We start from the raw sequence: 18,145 nt of genomic DNA, 5'->3' as shown, positions 1-18,145 counted from the left end.
AACTGGGAGGACTTTCCCCGGGGTCAGACACGTTGGGCCCACCAAATCCTTACGCACCAGGGTGGCCCGGCTACCAGAATCCAGTAAGGCCTCCACATCATGGTGATTCACAGTTACCGGGCAGGTGGGGGGTCGATCTGGGCCGCCATCTACGACTCCCAAGAGCGAGGGCAAAACGGTGTGTGGGTGCTGAGCTGGAGGACTCCGCAGTGGGCATAGGTTCATCGGCTGGTTTCCCACACTGCCAGGAGATATGTCCCATCTCCCCACACCGGTAACACTGTCGAAGTTTCCCCTCCTGGTGTACTCTTCTTGGACCCGCCTGGTTTCTGGCTCCCCCTGGAGCCGGGATAAGTCCTGACGTGGGCTGGGTTCGAGACCTTGGGGGTCCTTTGGACGGGTTCTTCCCATTTGTGGTGGGGCCGCACTCCTGGGGTCTTTTCGAAGCATTCAGCATCTCCGCGGTGGCCTGGTACTTTTCCACAGCTTCCACGGTCAGATCAGCCGTGGTCAAGGCCTGTTGACTGATGAACCGCTTTTGCCTCATAAGGCAGGGCGCGTAGGTAACGATCCACCACAACGGCCTCCACCACCGCCGCTGCTGTATTCCTCTGCGGATCCAGCCATTTCCTTGCGATTCGGACAAGTTCATGCATCTGCGCCCGAGGAGGTTGGTCTGGTTGGAAGGTCCAGCTGTGAAAGCGCTGGGCCATACCAAACTTTGTGAGTCCATATCTGCTGAGGATCTCAGACTTCAGGGCATCATAGTCAGTAACCTGGTCAGGGCCCAGGTCCCGGACAGCATTCAGCGATTCCCCGGTTAGAAAGGGGGGCTAACAGACCAACCCACTGTTGCTTGGGCCAGGCTTCCCTAGTGGCCGTGGCCTCAAATGCATGCAGGTATGCCTCAATGTCATCGGTAGCTCTCATCTTAGATATAAAGTCACTTGCCTTTATTGGGCGGGTATTTTGGACCACCCTCTGTCTCTGCAACTGCAATTCCTCTGCCTTCAGAAGGTTGGCTTTCTTTTGCTCCTCCAAGAGAGCCACGTTTGCTTGCATCTGGGCTTGCTGGCCAGCAACAAGGGCTTTCAATATGTCCTCCATTTCCAGTCGGCGGGGAGCCTACGGCCAACTTGGAAAACTGGGTGATCAAACCTTCGGTATCCTCCTCTGACATGCACTATTAACGGCTTGAGCGTGCCCGTATTCTCCACCATCTGTGACGTCACGAGAGGCTACACAGCTTTCAGCGGGATTGCTCAAGTAGTGCAAGGAGACAAGGTTCAAACAAAACAAGGATTTTATTATAGGTCTTGGGAAATTAACGAAAATATAACAAAATTCTGTTCTCTTGTGGCTCTTTAAGGGTTAACAGTTCAGGGATGTCTCTTCCACATCCAAAATCATAATTCTCACTCGCTCAGATAACTTTTCCCCAGCCTTACTGTAGTCCACGTTGCAGCTAGTGGCCAACCCAGCAAAAAGTCCTTCCAAATGTCTCTCACGTATTTCCACAGGTGCATATATCCAAAGGTGAGTATTTCCCAAAGGTAAGTATCTCCAAATCCTTATATTCCTCATGGAAGTGGACGTGCAGCACTCTTGTCCTCCAGAGAGCCCAGGTTGGAGACTGTGTCTCTTCCCTTCCCCAACCTTCAGCTCATCAGCTCCTCATTTGTTTCAGCTGCGTGGGAAGATTGGCCATAGAGGGGTGGAGTTCCCGACCATACCAGCAGATGGAGCCATAGCTGTCTGGGTTTGCAGCCACCTCAGGGGGATGTAACGTCCCTCCAGGACACAGCCTCTCGTGACATCACAGTCTGTAAACAATTGTTTGAAAAATTACTTGTCATGCACAAGGTAGATGTCCTAACCGACTTGCCAAAACTAGTTGGTTAACAAGAAATGTTGTGGAGTGATTGAAAAACAAGTTTTAATGGCTCCAACCTAAGTGTATGTAAACTTCAGACTTCTCTGTGGGATATACTAGTGAACCTCCAACTCATGCATTGTGTTACATACATTTCCAGGCCTTATGGAAGCTATAATGGTGGTTGTGTTTCTCTGGTTGTGTTCCAGAGGGCAGCAGCAGGGCTGGCAGCGCGGGGACATGGCCTGGGGGAGGACCTGGGCCCCAGTGCAGACAGCCTGGACAGAGGGATGGGGTGTGAGCAGGAGCAGTCCCACTCCAACACCTCCACCCTGACGGAGAGGGAGCCCAGCTCCTCCAGCCTGTGTAGTATGGACGAGGAGCACCTCACTGACATGGAGGTGGTGAGACGAGTCCTCTGTTCCTCCAGGACCAACGTCAACTTCATCACCGAGATCTTCCGACAGGTACAGCACACTTACTCACACGCACAGTACATTGTGTATTGCTGGTTTCCCTTTTGGATCAATAAAGTTCTATTACTACTATGTTCTAAATACCCCTGTAAAAGTCTGGTATTGTGTGGCTGTATGCTCCACAGAGAGCAAAGAAGATAGCATTGATGTATTGTCCTCTCTTCTCAGGCCTTCCTGTTGCCGATGTGTGAGGCTGCAGCCATGAGGAAGGTGGTGCGGGTGTACCAGGAATGGTTCGCCCAGGAGGACAAGCCTGTGTTTATGAGGGTGCCGGAGGAAGAGAGGTTCTTTCCCATGGCTGGAGGGGTCAACCTAGAGCCTGTACCCCAGCAGGACACTGAGAAGGAGGAGGAGGTGAGAGCTGGGGCTCTGGGTGGGGGAGGATAGAAGCTCCAGGGTCCACTAAGGAAAACATTTAGCAATGGAAACGAAAATGACTCCAGGTATTCACTCCTTGTTTCAGTCTGTTTTCTTACGTTTGGTATCTAATGAACACAACCCTCAACAAAGATAAGTAAGTACACATGATGGAGCCTGTCTTCATGGTCTCTCAGTCTAACACTTGTTGTGTATGTCTTTCTGTGTCCTCAGGGGGTGAATAAAGTGTCTGAGAAAGAGCTGCTGGAGTACAGTGTGCATGCCGGTGTTCAGCCCACTCTACAGGTATTTTCTATTGGCCAACACATACACACACACACACACACATTATGCTAAATAGGCAACCACATAAATTCTGGAATGATCACTAACTTCCATCCGATACTGTCTAGTTCTTCACCACTGCCATCTCCCCCTCTCTCTTCCACCCCAGGTGTTTGTCACCAACTCGGCCAATGTTTTTCTGCTGGAGCCGGCCAACGAGCTCAAGATGTTGCTGGAGGAACATGTTGACATGTGCAAGAGAGTCCTCAACATCTACCGCAGCCTGGTCATGCATGAAACCATGGACCAGAAGACATGGTACAGCACCACAATACTACTTGCTAACACTGAGCAGCGTATTTGTTCTAATGGGGAAGCATAGCATACATTTATGGCCAGACCCAATTTGCCCCCTACCACTCCCATTACCCCTAACCCTTCAATGTTCGCAGATCTGAAGGGTCTGGTTAGGTCTACATGACCAAAAGTATGTGAACACCTGCTCGTTGAACATCTCATTCCAAAATCATGGGCGTTAATATGGAGTTGGTCCCGCTTTGCTGCTATAACAGCCTCCACTCCTCTGGGAAGGTTTTCCACTAGATGTTGGAACATTGCTGCGGGGACTTGCTTCCATTCAGCCACAAGAGCATTCATGAGGTCGGTTACTGATGTTGGGCGATTAGGCCTGGCTCGCAGTCGGTGTTCCAATTTATCCCAAAGGTGTTCGATGGGGTTGAGGTCAGGGCTCTGTGCAGGCCAGTCAATTTCTTCCACACCGATCTCGACAAACCATTTCTGTATGGACCTCACTTTGTGCACGGGGGCATTGTCATGCTGAAACAGGAAAGGGCCTTCCCCAAACTGTTGCCACAAAGTTGGAAGCACAGAATTGTCTAGAATATCATTGTATGCTGTAGCGCTAAGATTTCCCTTCACTGGAACTAAGGAGCCTAGCCCGAACCATGAAAAACAGCCCTAGACCATTATTCCTCCTCCACCAAACTTTACAGTTGGCACTATGCTTTCGGGCAGGTAGCGTTCTCCTGGCATCCGCCAAACCCAGATTTGTCCGTCGGACTGCCAGATGGTGAAGTGTGATTAATTACTCCAGAGAACGCGTTTCCACCTCTCCAGAGTCCAATGGCGGCGAGCTTTACACCACTCCAGCCGATGCTTGGCATTGCGCATAGTGATCTTAGGCTTGTGTGTGGCTTCTCGGCCATGGAAACCCATTTCATAAAGCTCCGACAAACAGTTATTGTGGTAAAGTTGCTTCCAGAGGCAGTTTGGAACTCGGTACTGAGTGTTGCAACCGAGGACAGGCTATTTTTACGCGCTTCAGCACTCGGCGGTCCCATTCTGTGAGCTTGTGTGGCCTACCACTTCGCGGCTGAGCCGTTGTTGCTCCTAGACGTTTCCAGTTCACAATAACAGCACTTACAGTTGACCGGGGCAGCTCTAGCAGGGCAGAAATTCGACAAACTGACTTGTTGGAAAGGTGGCATCCTATGATGGTGCCACAATGAAAGTCAATGAGCTCTTCAGTAAGGCCATTCTACTGCCAAAGTGTGTCTATGGAGATTGCATGGCTGTGTGCGCGATTTTATACACCTGTCAGCAACGGGTGTGGCTGAAAGAGCCGAATCCACTAATTTGATGGTGTCCACATACTTGTGTATTTATTGTGTATAAGCAGTGTAGTGGGGGAGCTTACACTTTTGCTTTACACCTGCAGAAAGGCCTCCTCAGCAGGGTTGGAATAAACCGTAAACATCCAATTTTCAGGGATACAGTATCTTCAAACTAGCTTCCTTTTCCCCTGAAAACTGGATTCAGGGACACCGCTCAGGCGTTTCTTTTACGCCTGCTATGTTAGGTTAGGGCAGTCCTTCTCAAATAGTGGGGCGCGCCCCCCTGGTGGGGCTCGGAGCGATACGTGTGACCCCGGGGAACATGCTTTTTTTTGCTGCAGGGAGTAGGTTTTTTTTGCACCGAACAAGAGCACAGAGCAGGAGATATGAAGTGCAGATAAGAAACCCTTAAGAGACACCATGGAAACATATTTAACAGGGATGATAAGAAAGGCGTCACAGACATTACACCCCAATCACGCTGATAAGCCGCTTGAGTTTTTTCAGCGAAAACGTGCCGAATATTGCCAACAATCGTCCCGCTTTGTGAATGCTACTTCAGTAAACCAGCGAGCACTGTTAGCATCATATAAGGTGGCGTACCAAATTGCTCAGTGCAAAAAACCCCACTCCATAGCAGAGGAGCTGATACTGCCTGCAGCATTAGACATGGTCTCTGTCATGCTGGATGACGCAAGTGCTGCAAAAATAAAAACTATCCCTCTGTCCAATGACACTGTCGCCAGACGTATAAATGACATTGCTAACGATCTTAAAGAACAGCTGGTAGATAAACTCAAAGACAAATGTTTTGCCTTACAGTTCGATGAAGCAACTGACAGCAACAAAGACTGTTTGTTTATCGCTTATGTACGTTTTGACATGACAAACTCCCTGTGTGAGGATCTACTTTTTTGTAAATATGTCAGAGACAGAGCCATAGCTGAAGAGCTATTCAAAATGCTGGACTGCTTCCTGACTGAGAATGGGCTAAAGTGGGAGAACTGCATTGGTGTTTGCAGTGATGGTGCACAGACCATGGCAGGGATGAGAAAAGGACTTCGGGCACTCATCAAGAAGGCCTCACCTAATGCTGAGTGGACACACTGTGTTATACACAGAGAAGCACTGGCATCAAGGCACCTTTCCTCTGAATTAAGTGAGGTTATGACTGACATTGTAGGTGTAGTCAATTTTATAAAGACCAGACCACTAAAAACAAGAGTCTTCTCTGCTATCTGTGAGGAGATGGGAGCTGAACATCAAGCTGTGCTGTTTCACAGTGAAGCAAGGTGGCTGTCACAAGGAAAAGTCTTGTCCACAGTTTTTGAGCTCAGAGAGCAGATAAGAATGTTTTCGGAGCAGGAGCACAAGTATGACCTCGCAGAAAAATTTAGTGATGAGAACTTCCTGGCAAAACTGGCCTACCTGAGTGACATATTTGGAAAGCTAAATGAACTAAATCTACAGCTTCAAGGGAAAGATAAACACCTCCCTCAGGTCACAGACAAGATCAGCTCTTTCACTCGAAAGCTTGCAATGTGAGGCAGGCGACTTGATGAAGGAAATACTGATTCATTCGAGAACCTGCATGAATTTGTTGACACTACTGACTATGATGCCACCTCAGTGATTCCATATATTAAGGAGCATATTTCATCACTGATGGGATTCTTTAAACAGTACTTCCCTGAAAACAGTTCCCAATATGACTGGGTGAGAGATCCTTTCAATGCACCAGCTCCAACTGGTTTCAGCTCTGCAGAGGAGGACCAGTTCATTGATATGACGTCTGACTCCACATTGAGACTGAGGTTCACATCACATACACTGAGTGAATTCTGGCTGAGTGTAGAGAGGGAGTATCCACTCTTAGGGCAGAGGGCCATGGGCATTCTTCTTCCTTTTGCAACATCTTATCTTTGTGAGACTGGCTTCTCTGCTGTTGCTGCACTGAAGACCAAGTACAGGTCCCAGCTAAACATTGAGCAGGAGCTGAGAGTTGCAGTATCATGCTTCAAACCCTGCTTTGAAAAGCTGTGCACTGCAAAATGTGCTCATTGTAGCCATTAATCCTGACTTCCTCATTTTGATAAAAAAAAATCAGCACAAATTGTTTTATTCATTTTTGTTTTATAGGTCAAAGTGTTTCATATATTGTGCTCCTGAGTTAATGTTGCTGATCAATTTGAATTTATTATTATTTATTGATTATATTTAATTAATTTTTCAGTATCAAATGGTCAAAAAATGTTTACAGTTTAAATAAGGTTGTTGTAAGTTGATCTATATTTATTTCTTTTTTCTTTTTTTGTTTTCTTTAATGTTAATAAGGATACAATGTTATGCAGAGGTGTACTTATAACAATTTTATAGACAAATTATACTATTTACAGTCGCGGCGGAGAGTTGGGGGGCGCGAAATGTTTACTTCTTCCTAGGGGGGGCGTAACAGAAAATAATTGAGAAGCACTGGGTTAGGGCCAAGGTGGAGGGGTAGGGACTTTCCACTCTTTGTGGAACATGAGGTATCCCTATGTGACCACTACTCTTCTAGTGTCTGTCTGTGCGTCTGCAGGGAGCAGATCTTGTTGGTGCTGCTGAGGGTGACCGAGTGTGTGATGAAGAGACCTCCCTCCATCATGCCCCACGGCAAGAAGATCATGACCCTCTCTGGGAGGCTGGCCGGGGCCGTCTTTCAGGTACCCAGCGTAGCACTCACAACATACAGTGGTTGTGTCCCAAATGGCACCCTGTTCCCTATATGGTGCACTACTTTGGATCAGGGCCCATGTGTCAAAGTACTGTGCTATATAGGGAAAGGATGCCATTTGGGACATATACTGTGACTAACCACAAGGGCTCTTTCTTAATAGTATTTTCTTGATTCCTCATGTCCTCTCCTTGAATCCTCTCCTCGCTTCCCACTGACATTTTGAAAATAAGTTTGGGAGAGTACAGAAGAGGACACAAGGAATCGAGCAAAGACTTTTGAGAGAGCCATGGTAACCTTCCTCCGCATGAGACCGAACAAAGGGAAGTTTCTACTTGTCATGCTACTCTATCTGTCTCTGACTCTCCTCCTCCTCTGGTAGACCTTGATAGTGGCGTGGATCAAAGGGAACCTGAACGTGTACATCTCCAGGGAGCTGTGGGACGACCTGCTGGCCGTGCTGTCCTCGCTCACCTGCTGGGAGGAGTTGGTCACAGAGTGGTCCCTTACCATGGAAACGCTCACCAAGGTTCTGGCCCGCAACCTGTACAGGTAACGACAGGAGAGAATGTGCTAAACACACATACTGTGGAAGGCACAAGCCCAAGCATTTTGTTAAGACATGTTGTAAAGAAAATACAGTAAAACTTCAATTAATAGCCCGGGCAGTTATTTGATAAAATCACTAAACACAATAGGTGCTTATTAGAGACCGGCTTCTATTTGAGCCAGGAGTCCATTTCTTTAATGCACACAGCTTTGGTTCATTTTCATAGTTAATTGTTTAATTCCAGCATTCACTTCCAGCATTTTAATCAATTTCTTCATTTCCTGCACTAGTGTTATCTGTTATGCACTGTCACGTTTATTTTGTCTTAGTATGCCTCTATTATATAAAATAACTTACAGAAAATAATCCTTGACAGAATAATTATTCAACTCTTTGACTGCATGTTCGGCAGTTCTTACTTTCACCAATAGAGGGCGATCAGACGATTTCTGGGGGTCTATACTTTTGAAGTTGTTGATTGTTTTTGTGCTTGCCAGTTAGCTAGCAGTTCTCAGCTGTTAGCAGCCAATGGCTAGCAGTTTCTTACTGGCGATAAAAACGGATGATTGCCATCATTTTTTCAAGTCATTGCTGAATTATTTAATGTTTATTTATTTAATTAACAAATCAAACATTAAACCTCGTAAACAATTAATGGTAGTTCACGATAGCCTTGTAAACAATTCATTTAGACCAAGCGTTTATTTGAAACAGGCATTTATTTGCTAAAATGTTTTATTTTCTTCCATAACCTGTACAGTCTGGACCTCAACGAGCTGCCCCTGGACAAGCTGAGCGAACAGAAACAGAAGAAACACAAGGGAAAAGGTACAACTCTCACTGATTTACTCAATCTGATGGACACACACTGCTTCCTCTCTCCATCACTCTCTCCCAGTGGTGTACTGGAGGGTATACGCAGGTATACGCCGTATACCCACTTATATTTCCGTGGGCATTGCGTATACTCACTTCTTAATACCCACTGATTGGTAACAAAGTAGTGTAGTGGAGGAATACGCCAATTCAGTTAATAAGGCTGATGGAACAGATCAGAATGTTTAGCTTATAATTTTGATAAACTATTATTTCTCCACATTTAGGCGCAGCAATGTACCGACGGCGGTAGGCCTTTGCGTGAATGTTCCAAAATGAAATTGGCGGGAAACCGCTGTTCTAAAATGTGCACCTCACATACGAGCGGTTTCATGGACAGAGATGGAAATATCTGTTAGAAATTTAGAAAGGGGGGATTTAAATATGCAAAAACCATCATGGATTGCTAATATGACTACGATAATGCATTTGGCTGCTAGACAATGAAAGAAAGTTGACAGAAAGTCAATAGAACAGGAGAAAGCATATGACTAAGTCTATATACGTTTCTATGGTGGGATTTTGGCTATAGGCTACTTTCAAGTAAGGTAAGAATATGAAGTAAAACAGCCAGGTTTCAAACAATGCAGTACCCATTTATTTTGGGAACTGCAATTTGTGTGCTACAGAAACAATGCTAACCAAACAACAGTGCTAGGTGCCTGCACACTTCCACCATCACTCTCTCCATCACTCACTCCATCACCCATCACTATCTCCATCACTCTCTCCAGCGCTCTCTCCGCCTGTCTCTGCCTGTCTAGGCCTGTCTCTCTCGTTCCCTCTCCCTCCCTCCCTTTCTATTTTTTAACACCACAGAGACGTTCCAACCTGTACCCTATCTTTGCCTCTCTGTGTTGGTCGCTAGGGGGCGCTCACGAGGGCCAGAAGATGGCTGTGGACCATTCGTTCTCTAAGGGCTGGAGCAGGGACCAGCCTGGGAGCGGTCAGGCAGCAGCCATGAGGCAGCGCAGTGCCACCACCGCTGGCTCCCCAGGCATGGAGAAGGCCAGGAACATCATACGCCAGAAGACTGTGGGTTAGTGTCACAGCCATCATATTTATCAGAGGAAACTACATGTCTACATATTGTCTTAACCTCTTTAAGATATATTTTCATGGATTATTTAAAATGCTGTATGTAATGGTTTCAGTAGATCTATGTACGTGGCACATTTGACTAAGGTTTTGGTGTAATGGTCAATGCTGCTATAATGCTGCTATACTGCTATTAACTGTCATCAAATGTATCTAGGCAAGTTATTCTTATTTTAGCCATTTATACATAATAATTGAAATGGGAAATCAGTACCGTGTTGGAGTCCTCCAGTGAAGACTGTTTCAACTGAGCTTGTGGGTTGTGTAGGTACATGGAGGGCTCTGTGACCTGGCTCCTGAGGTACAGACAGACAGCAGCTTTGCCTTTTCCTAGTCCTCCTCTCTCTGAAGGTCACTGCTCTCTGCCTTGCGCTCACTGTCCTCAATTTCTCCTCTCACTTTCTCACCTTCCTCCTCTCTCTCCCCTTTTTACCTTCCTCATCTTTCTAAACTCCTTATTTTCTATCCATTTCCTCTCTGTCTCTATTCCATGACCCCTACCCTTCTTTATTTTCTCTTCCCTCTCTCCTCTTCTTTCCCCCTTCCTTCTTTTACCTCCCCTTCCTCCTTTCTCTCCTTCTTCTTCTCCTCCCTTCTCTCTCCTCTCTGTGTGGCGTCCGTCCGTCCCTCAGCCCTGCGTAGCTGCTCTACGGGTGACAGCCTCCTGTCCCAAGCCTTTATCCGCAGCGCTAAAAGTGCCCCTGTCCTGATCCATCCTCTCCACCCTCTCCTGTCTGACTCTGTCCTCACTTCCCTAGCTGACGAGCTGGCAGGTAGAGCCCACTACTCTATGCCTGTACCTGTGCCTCCATCTCTAGCTGTCCCTGTGTATCTACCTGTATCCCCCCTCCACCCACTTCACTTCTTCACTCACTATCTGTATGTTCTTGTCTGTCTTTGCATATTGTTTGTGTGCTTGCCTTTGCTTGTGACTCCACACAGCCTGCTTGTCTTGGTGTGTTTTTGAGCTCTTGTTTGCTTCTTTCATAAAATCAATATTTCTCTCAGGCCTAGACTCTGGGGGTGTGTTGTTGTTGTTGTTGTTGTTTCTGAATCACTATTTAATATCCTTCTCAGATCCAAACAGTTTTCCCTGCATGTGGTTTGGTGTGCATCTCTAGACCCTATCAATTTATGATTTTGATGGCTTCTGCTAAAAAATGACAGTTATTGTCAACCCATTTTTTGGATGAATTCTCATTTGTTCTTATTGATGTATTTTAATTTGTCTGTTTCCTCTGCTGCAGCTGTTTTGGCTTTAATGATATGGAAATGATTGGATGCAACTTAAATATGATTCTATTAACCATGAAAAGGAATGCAGTTTTTGCCATGTTTTGTCTGCCATGTTATTGCATGGACTTGGTTGGTGCTCTTGGGTACAGCGATATTGTGTTAGAGTGATATTGTGTTAGAGTAAACCATTAATACAAACTTGCCTATTGGGCCGACTAAATTCAACCACCTGCTCATTTAATCCTTTACACAGATGTACAGTGGATTCACAAAGTATTCAGACCCCTTCCCCTTTTCAACATTTTGTTACGTTACAGCCTTATTCTAAAATGGATTAAATAGATTTTTTCCTTATCAATCTACACACAATACCCCATAATGACGAAGCAGGAATATTTGCAAATTTATTAAAAATAAAAAACAGAAATTCCTTATTTACATAAGCATTCAGACCCTTTGCTAGGAGACTCGAAATTTAGCTCAGGTGCATCCTGTTTCCATTGATCATCCTTGATGTTTCTCCAACTTGATTGGAGTCCGCCTGTGGTAAATTCAACTGATTGGACATGATTTGGAAAGGCGCACACCTGTCTATATAAGGTCCCACAGTTGACAGTGCATGTCAGAGCCAAAACCAAGCCATGAGGTCGAAGGAATTGTCCGTAGAGCTCTGAGACAGAATTGTGTGGAGGCACAGATCTGTGGAAGGGTACCAAAACATTTCTGCAGCATTGAAGGTCCCCAAGAACACAGTGGCCTCCATCATTCTTAAATGGAAGAAGTTTGGAACCACCAAGACTCTTCCTAGAGCTGGCCGCCTGGCCAAACTGAGCAATCGGGGTAGAAGGGCCTTGGTCTGGGAGGTGACCAAGAACCCGATGGTCACACTGACAGAGCTTCAGAGTTCCTCTGTGGAGATGGCCTTCCAGAAGGACAACCATCTCTGCAGCACTCCACCAATCAGGCCTTTATGGTAGAGTGGCCAGACGGAAGCCACTCCTCAGTAAAAGGCACATGACAGCCCGCTTGGAGTTTGCCGAAAGGCACCTAAAGGACTCTCAGACCATGAGAAAGAAGATTTTCTGGTCTGATGAAACCAAGATTGAACTCTTTGGCCTGAATGCCAAGTGTCACGTCTGGACAACGACCCTAAGCACACAGCCAAGACAACGCAGGAGTGGCTTCGGGACAAGTGTCTGAATGTTCTTTAGTGGCCCAGCCAGAGCCAGGACTTGAACCCGATCGAACATCTCTGGAGAGACCTGAAAATAGTTGTGCAGCGATGCTCCCCATCCAACCTGACAGAGCTTGAGAGGATCTACAGAGAAGAATGGGAGAAACTCCCCAAATACAGGTGTGCCAAGCTTGTAGCGTCATACCCAAGAAGACTCAAGGCTGTGATATTTCAGTTTTTTATTTTTAATAAATGTCACATTTCAAAAAAACCTGTTTTCGCTTTATGGGGTAGATTTATGAGGGAAAAAAACAATTTAATCAATTTTAGAATAAGGCTGTAACGAAACAAAATGTGGAAAAAGTCGAGGGGTCTGAATACTTTCCAAATGCACTGTATAAGCAGTTATAGACATGCAATGCCCACAGAAGATGGTTATGAACGCAAGTCTGCCAACTATATGTGATCATATTGCTGGACCACGGTGTGGTGAATGTTACTGATCCATTTCCTTCGCTGTGTTTTCCTGTACGTAGAGTTGGTAGGACCCCTCTCAAGTGAGCTGTGCCCTGTGTGTCCCCTCTCTGTCCAGATACGGAGGACCCCCCCATCGCCATGGCCTCTCGGGCCCCCAGGATCCGCCACTGCTCCCAGAGTGAGAATAACCCAGCCTCGGACGTGTTCTCAGCATCCAGTGACCTGGAACCCCAGGGGCCCCCGCTCCCCCGCAGCAGCAGCGCTTCCGACATCATGGAGCCCTTCATCGCTGAGAGGGTCAAAGGTGCACTTCCTGTCCCCGACAGTCCCCCCTCTCACCCCACCACCACCGCTGTCTTTGCCCACCGCCACCACGCCTACCACCCCCCTTGCTCCTCCCGGAGCCACTCCTTGCACCCCCCCACAGCCCCAGGTAGCAGGGTGGCCTCTCTGGAGGTGGGGGATAGCATCTATGACCACCTGTGGCAGATGATAGGCCCCCGCCCCCCTGCCCCTGACTGGACGTGTGGTGGAGCCCCCTTCTCCTCCACCCTCACCCAGTCCTCTGAGAGAGAGGATGAGGGGGAGATGGAGGGGGAGGAGGACCTACTTAGCTCTCTCAGGGAGTACCTGATGCACATAACCCTGGAGGAGGGAGGTGGAGGGGGGGAGAGGGGTGGCCCTAGTGAGGCTGTGGAGGGTAGCGCTGTGGCGGTACAGTCAGGGTCACAGCAGGTCAGGAGACAGGTCCAGGTAAGGCAGCAGAGCAGCTTAAACTTAGCAGAAGAGGACAGTACAGAGGCAGAGCAGCAGCCTGCTGAGAGGAGCATCTATGAGTATTTGGAACAGAGTGATGACTGGGAGCTGACCAGCAGGGGGAGCTCTAGCCTAGACCAGCAGGTAACTACTCAGGGCACAGAGAATAGGGAAGAGCCCCAGTTGGTCAGGCAAGATGCCACAGAGTGTGAGTATAATAACGAGACAGGAGGTTCAGGCCAACAGGCCCCTCAGCCCCAGCAGCAGTCCCACTCCCTCAACCTCCACCACTCCCTCAAGCCCAGGCTGGTCCGGGGTAGGCCCAAAAAGCGCCATGGGGACGGGGGAGGGGTGCACGTCAGCTTCCGGCCCTCCACAGAGTCTGTCCAGTTCCACAACCCTCTAGACTCCAAGGAGGCCCACTGGAGGACCAGGTTGCGCCGCCTCAGCCACTTCAGTAGCCACTCTGTAGGAGGGGTGGGGTCTGGAGGGGCTGGGGCAGGGGTGGGGGAATCAAAGGGCAAAGTGAGGTCAGGAGGGGAGGGGGCGTGCAGAAGCAGGGAGCAGCCGGAGCGGGAGGCCAGTGGAGTGGGGGGTCATGTGACAGGGCCAGGGCGTGTCCGTCTGGGGCGCTCCTCCCTTCGGCTCCGCGGGACCCGTTCCAGGTCCCAGGATGTGGAGTCAGGGATCAGTCCTTCTCGGCAGCAGCAGGGGGCTCTGTTGGGCGGTGTGTATAAATCTGTGGTCCATGCTCTCTCCAAGCCCAAGGCCCACGCCTCCGGCTCCGCGTCCCCACAGCAGCACAGCAAAGCCCCCGGCGGGGCCACAGAGGCGCCCCTGAGGGACCTGTACACTCATGTATTGGGCTATTTTGGAAAGAAAGCACCAGGTGAGAGACTTGAGGAGCGTCGCTGTGCTCCAAGGCACTTCCACAACATGGAAAACAAAACTACAAAATAAAAATAAAACACAAATCACCACCGTTCTATCTCCTCCATCTTTTTCAGTTTTTTAATTAACTGTTTGATTTTTTGCTGAATGCGGATTGAAATGAAGCTTTTTTTTTTGTCTTTCCTGTTTTAAAGTAGCAGACACGATCCCAAAAAAGAACCAAAGCCCGGCCGAAGGCCCCCCCTCCCCTCCTCCTGGGACGGCTCTCCCCTCCTCCTCCTCCTCGTCCTACAGCTTCTTGGACTAAATCTCTGCTGCCCCTCCTCTTTATTCCCTGAATGCTGCATGTGGCCTCACACCTCCCCCTCAGCCTTCTCTTTCAGAGCAACACAACACCATACAGGACCACACATTCACTGCACACACTGAGGCCAAATCTACAGGCAGAACAAGCTATCTAACTCATTTACATTTGATAAATTCACACAGAATACATACAGTGTAGCATTATAATGTCCTCTGAAGTCCATTGCTTCCATATATACATGAAACTGGGAAATGTGTCTGTGTCCTCAAGTCTTCGCTGATGCTCTAACAACAACACGTCAATATACCTCCAAACAGTTGGGGGCAGTATAAACGTTCTGATGGAGAATAGGATTTCAGCACCACGCATTGAGCTGGACCCTCTTGAGTCACCTCAATGACAACGCTACCACAAAGTCCAATGTCTCTTTTCTTTTTTCTTCCACTAAATTTCACTGTAGTAGCTAGATAGTATTTTAACATTGACTGTTGACACAGCTTGCCATAATTTTGTGTTAGCAGAACATGTAGTAGTGGCTTCTTAGGGCAGTAGAAACACACGTTTTTAATGGCAGCTCACTAGTTTAGAACTAAAACACAGTTGAAAGTTCAGACTAACCAGAGAAATGTTAAGCCACGTGGGCGGGATGGGGACATACTCTATGCCCTCTGCTTCTCTCTGACAATCCAGCCCAACATATAAGTGAATATAATAGCTGTTTATTCATGTATCATGGCCTTCATATGTATGCTGCCTCATCTTTCAGTGTCCCTCGTCTACCCAGTTAACACACTCACCGACTGGCCGCTCCCTCACCTAACCACAGTGCAGTTTACATAGCTAGACTAATCTCTGTTCTGTGGTGTGCTGTACTCATGGCCTGGACAAAACAAGGTTCTCTCTCTCTCTCGCTCTCTCTCTCGGTCTCTCTCTCTCTCTCTGTCTCTGTCTCTCGGTCTCTCTCTCTCTCTCTGTCTCTGTCTCGGACTGCATGCATGTGAGTAACTCCTGCATCGCTTTACTGGTTGGACTCAGTTGTGTTGGTTGGATTTTCTTTAAGGTTGTTCCGTTGAGCATTGTGCAGCAGTTACCTTCATTCTTAATCTCTATATAACAGCACATACAACACCACAGTTACCTTACTTTATTGACTGATACTGTTACACAGGCATACATTTATGAACTTAACATTCTCCACAGCCTACAGGAATGACATGCATTCAAGATTTTAGTCCAATGGTCTTGTATTGTGTTGAGGAGATCTGTATGATAGGAATGTGAAGAGGCTTGTAGTTGTGTGTGTCAGTGCTGTGTGTGTCAGTATCTACTGACAGTGGGGTGAAGTGTATGTATTTTGCTCTCTGCCTGAACACAGCCAACAAAGAGGACCCTTGTCAGACGATGCGGGCTGTGTCCAGTGATAACGGCAACCAAAACTTTGGAGACATGATGGACGAATTTATCCAAGAGCGTCTGCGAGCGAGAGGCTCCTCTGTAAGTCACCCTTCTATTTTCTTTCTTTCTTTTTCATTTCTCACACACACACACACAATTTATGAGCTGAGTGAATAAGTGAATGTTCTCAGCTCATGCTCCCTAAATGTTTAGTCCAAACATCAGAGTACGAACTTCTCCTTTATACCTCTCACTCTCTCTCCCCTCTCTACCGCTCTCTGCAGGGCATGACCAGGCGTGGCAGTAGCCCCGGTAGTGTGGAGATCCCCAAAGACCTGCCGGAGCTCCTGAACCGTCAGAACGCCACACGGCCCGTGGACGACCCCGGCGTGCCCTCCGAGTGGACCTCCCCCGCCAGCGCCAGCAGCAGCGACGTCATCAGCTCCGACAGCCAATCAGACTCCTTCAACGCCTTCCAGTACGCCAACTGCAAGTTTGAAAGTAAGTGACGTCACCACAGCTGACGTCACATCTTGTTAAATCAGTGACTCGTGTTTGAAATGTTTTTGAGGATAACACAAGTTATAAATCATGATTATATCAGTTAGCTCACGCTTGCGTTGCCTGCATAAAAAAACCTGGTGCTGTTAACTAAGTAACATAGTAGTGGAGTGGATTGTAGATTGCGCTTGACATGCTGGAGGAGTACTCATCGTTCTGACCACTGGGTGGCGCTATGCTGTGTTAGATTTCAGCTCTGGTCTGGATGTTTGTGGTGCGGGGTCGTTAGACCAGGATAACGCTAGCCTTGGAGGAGTGCCCCAGACTGCAGAGGAACAGGAGCTGTCCAGCCTCACCACCCTGCACATAGACTCAGAGACCAGCAGTCTGAGCCAGCATGGCCTGTCTGCAGACACCATCACCATCACAGGTCAGAGCTGCAGAGTCACAAATCAGAACACATCGGCTTTCAATGTCCACATCACTCATCCTTTTATACATCTTAGTGACTTTCCCACTTACATTTAAAGAACTTTGATCATCTGGAAAAGCGCATAGAAATCCATGATAAAATATGGATTAAATCCAATCAATTATTATTATTCAATGTCTACCTAATTCATTACATGAATATCTGTGTTCCTCCCTCCAGGTTCAGAGAGTGCGTCCCCGATGCATTCCCTGGCTGGTTCCCGCTCCCAGACCCCGTCTCCAGCCACCCTGACCGCTGAACATGTCGGGCTGCAGCACAAGGACCTGCAGCTGGATGAGAAACTACATCACTCTGTACTACACACTCCTGATGACCTGGGTAATACACACGCACAGATGTGAGCGCGCACACACACACTGCTCTCCATAGTAACTCGCTTATCTAGTCACTACCCAAACTTAAACGGCCCCTCACCTATCACACAACACAAACACACTACACACTGAGCCTTGCAGACACACTAACAGTGTACTCAAACGTGTCGGTCTTCTTCTCCCTCTCTCAGAAACTAGTGAGTTTCCTACAGAGGACTGCAGTGTGATAGCCGGTGGCTCCCTGACCGGTTGGCACGCTGATGTTGCCACGGTGATGTGGCGGAGGATGCTAGGCATTCTCGGAGATGTGAACACCATTAAGGACCCAGAGATCCACGCGCAGGTCTTTGACTACCTCTGTGAGCTGTGGCAGAACCTGGCCAAGGTGAGGAACCATACGGGAATCAATCAGACTGTGTACTCAATACAAGAATGGAAGTTACTGGATCAATGTATGTAAGACACCCACTCACGACATTCACTCACACTTTCTGTCTTTCTCGCACTCTCTCTCGCTCTCTCATCTTTCTTTCTCTCTCCTATTTCTTTCTCTCTCTTTCTCTCTCTCTCCCTTCTTTCTCCCTCTCTCATCAGATCAGAGATAATCTGGGCATCTCTCTGGACAACCAGTCATCTCCTCCTCCCCCTGTCCTCATCCCTCCCCTCCGGATCCTCACTCCCTGGCTCTTCAAAGTAAGTATTACCCCTTACTGTTCCATTACATTAGTCCTGGAAAAGA

General features: G+C 47.8%; 1 protein-coding gene across 1 annotated transcript in view; it reads left to right on the top strand.

Annotated features, from left to right (window-relative positions):
- LOC121544748 (ral GTPase-activating protein subunit alpha-1-like) overlaps positions 1–18,145 on the top strand; it is a 117,895-nt gene that overhangs the window by 32,987 nt on the left and 66,763 nt on the right. The window contains exons 10-24 of the mRNA XM_045209109.1: positions 2,083–2,340; positions 2,518–2,703; positions 2,941–3,012; positions 3,161–3,309; positions 7,204–7,327; positions 7,721–7,890; positions 8,649–8,716; positions 9,633–9,803; positions 12,865–13,053; positions 16,079–16,197; positions 16,383–16,599; positions 16,847–17,029; positions 17,252–17,410; positions 17,598–17,791; positions 18,001–18,099. Of these exons, the coding sequence (XP_045065044.1) occupies positions 2,083–2,340; positions 2,518–2,703; positions 2,941–3,012; positions 3,161–3,309; positions 7,204–7,327; positions 7,721–7,890; positions 8,649–8,716; positions 9,633–9,803; positions 12,865–13,053; positions 16,079–16,197; positions 16,383–16,599; positions 16,847–17,029; positions 17,252–17,410; positions 17,598–17,791; positions 18,001–18,099 (2,358 nt within the window). The remainder of the gene's footprint in view (positions 1–2,082; positions 2,341–2,517; positions 2,704–2,940; positions 3,013–3,160; positions 3,310–7,203; positions 7,328–7,720; positions 7,891–8,648; positions 8,717–9,632; positions 9,804–12,864; positions 13,054–16,078; positions 16,198–16,382; positions 16,600–16,846; positions 17,030–17,251; positions 17,411–17,597; positions 17,792–18,000; positions 18,100–18,145) is intronic.

Source organism: Coregonus clupeaformis, chromosome 29, assembly GCF_020615455.1.
Source record: "Coregonus clupeaformis isolate EN_2021a chromosome 29, ASM2061545v1, whole genome shotgun sequence".
NCBI classification, from domain to species: Eukaryota; Metazoa; Chordata; class Actinopteri; order Salmoniformes; family Salmonidae; genus Coregonus; species Coregonus clupeaformis.
The sequence above is the reverse complement of the archived record's forward strand: the minus strand, read 5'-3'. Positions and strand labels throughout refer to the sequence as shown.